The 2,908-nt window shown below is 45.6% G+C and overlaps 1 protein-coding gene across 1 annotated transcript in view; it reads right to left on the bottom strand.

Annotated features, from left to right (window-relative positions):
* SUPT16H (SPT16 homolog, facilitates chromatin remodeling subunit) overlaps positions 1–2,908 on the bottom strand; it is a 125,845-nt gene that overhangs the window by 5,978 nt on the left and 116,959 nt on the right. Inside the window, exons 23-24 of the mRNA XM_032441647.1 lie at positions 2,575–2,704; positions 986–1,063 (exon numbers count right to left, since the gene is read on the bottom strand). Coding sequence (XP_032297538.1) covers positions 986–1,063; positions 2,575–2,704 — 208 coding nt within the window. The remainder of the gene's footprint in view (positions 1–985; positions 1,064–2,574; positions 2,705–2,908) is intronic.

Genomic DNA, 2,908 nt, shown 5'->3' with positions numbered 1-2,908 from the left:
ACTATAGACCCCATAGATCCCATTGACCCCATAGACCCCATAGACTCCATTGAACCACCCCATTGGCCCCATAGATCCCATAGACCCCATTGACTCCATAGGCGACTGTGGACCCCATAGACCCCATAGCCCCCATAGTCCCCATAACCCCATAGACCCCATAGCCCCTATAACCCCATAGACCCCATAACCCCATAGCCCCCATTGACCCTATAGACCCTATAGACCCCATAGACCCTATAGACCCCATAGCCCCATAGACCCTATAACCCCATAGACCCCATAGACCCCATTGGCCCTATAGACCCCATAGACCCCATTGACCCCAATGACCCCACAGATCCCATTGACCCCATAGACCCCATAGACCCCATTGACCCCATAGACCCCATAGTCCCCATAGACCCTATAGACCCCATAGCCCCCATCCACCCCAATGTCCCCATTGACCCTATTGACCCCATAGACCCTATAGCCCCCATCCACCCCATAGACCCCATAGACCCTATAACCCCATAGACCCCATAGACTCCATAGACCCCATCCACCCCATAGACCCTATAACCCCATAGACCCTATAGACCCCATAGACCCCATAACCCCATTGACCCCATAGACCCTATAGACCCCACAGACCCTATTGACCCCATTGACCCCATAGACCCCAATGTCCCCATTGACCCCATAGCCCCCATCCACCCCATAGACCCCATTGACCCCATAGTCCCCATAGACCCCAATGTCCCCATTGACCCCATAGATCCTATTTACCCCATAGACCCCATAGACCCCATAGACCCTATAGACCCCATAACCCCATAGACCCCATAGACCCCATAACCCCATAGCCCCCATTGACCCCATAGACCCCATAAACCCCAATGTCCCCATTGACCCCATAGATCCTATTTACCCCATAGACCCCATAGACCCCATAGACCCTATAGACCCCATAACCCCATAACCCCATAACCCCATACCGCACCTTTCCTGGCCTCCTCCTCCAGCTCATCCCAATCTTTGCCGCTCTCCTCTTCGCTGCCCAGCGACTCCTTGGAATATTCTGGGGCAAAAAAGGCCAAAATTGGGCAAAACGGACCCAAACCCCATAGAAAAATATAAACCTGTTTTTGGGGTCCAAGTTTATGGGATTTTGGGGTCCAAATTTATGGGATTTTGGGTCCAAATTTATGGGATTTTGGGGTCCAAATTTATGGGATTTTGGGTCCAAATTAATGGGATTTTGGGTCTTCAGAACCTCAATTTTTAATGGGATTTTGGGTCCAAATTTATGGGATTTTGGGGTCCAAATTTATGGGATTTTGGGTCCAAATTTATGGGATTTTGGGTCATCAGAACCTCATTTTTCGGGTCCAAATTTATGGGATTTTGGGTCTTCAGAACCTCAACTTTTGGGGTCCAAATTTATGGGATTTTGGGTCATCGGAACCTCATTTTTGGGGTCCAAATTTATGGGATTTTGGGTCCAAATTTATGGGATTTTGGGGTCCAAATTTATGGGATTTTGGGTCCAAATTTATGGGATTTTGGGTCTTCAAAACCTCAATTTTTAATGGGATTTTGGGTCCAAATTTATGGGATTTTGGGTCTTCAGAACCTCATTTTTGGGGTCCAAATTTATGGGATTTTGGGACTTCAGAACCTCAACTTTTAGGGTCCAAATTTATGGGATTTTGGGTCCAAATTTATGGGATTTTGGGTCTTCANCCAAATTTATGGGATTTTGGGACTTCAGAACCTCAACTTTTAGGGTCCAAATTTATGGGATTTTGGGTCCAAATTTATGGGATTTTGGGTCTTCAGAACCTTATTTTTAGGGTCCAAATTTATGGGATTTTGGGTCCAAATTTATAGGATTTTGGGTCTCCAGAACCTCAATTTTTATGGGATTTTGGGTCTTCAGAACCTCAATCTTTAATGGGATTTTGGGTCCAAATTTATGGGATTTTGGGTCCAAATTTATGGGATTTTAGGTCTTCAGAACCTCAATTTTTATGGGATTTTGGGTCTTTGGAACCTCATTTTTGGGGTCTAAATTTATGGGATTTTGGGTCTTTAGAACCTCAACATTTAGGGTCCAAATTTATGGGATTTTGGGTCCAAATTTATGGGATTTTAGGTCGTCACAACCTCATTTTTCGGGTCCAAATTTATGGGATTTTGGGTCTTCAGGACCTCAATCTTTAATGGGATTTTGGGTCCAAATTTATGGGATTTTGGGTCTTCAGAACCTCAATTTATTTATTGGGACTTTGGGTCTTCAGAATATTGATATTTTTATGGGATTTTGGGTCTTCGGAACCTCAACTTTTATGGTCCAAATTTATGGGATTTTTGGTTTTTAGAACCTCATTTTTGGGTCCAAATTTATGGGATTTTGGGGCTTTAGAATCCCCATTTTTGGGGTCTAAATTTATGGGATTTTGGGTCATCAAACCTCATTTTTTATGGGACTTTTGACCTGATTTCTTCTCTCGGGCCCCTCCTTTATCTCATCACCCCCAAATTTACGGGATTTTGGTTCATTTTGGGCTGATTTCGGGTTATTTTTACCTGATTCTTCGGCCTCGGATGAATAATCCTCGTCGCTGTCCTCCTCCTCCTCCTCATAATCCTCCTCCGACGGGTTGAACGTCTCGTCCTCCATCTCCGACTCCGACTCTCCAACTTCGGCCTCGCTGCCCTGAACGGACCCAAAACAGCCCAAATTCAACCCAAAATCCTGCTTCAGCTTCACTGCCCTGAACGGACCCAAAACAGCCCAAATTCGACCCAAAATGGCCCCAAATTCAACCCAAAATGGCCCCAAATTCAACCCAAGATCCTACTTCAGCTTCGCTGCCCTGAACAGACCCAAAACAGCCCAAATTCAACCCAAAATGGCCCC

Source organism: Coturnix japonica, unplaced genomic scaffold (genome assembly GCF_001577835.2).
Source record: "Coturnix japonica isolate 7356 unplaced genomic scaffold, Coturnix japonica 2.1 chrUnrandom455, whole genome shotgun sequence".
NCBI lineage: Eukaryota > Metazoa > Chordata > Aves > Galliformes > Phasianidae > Coturnix > Coturnix japonica.
The sequence above is the reverse complement of the archived record's forward strand: the minus strand, read 5'-3'. Positions and strand labels throughout refer to the sequence as shown.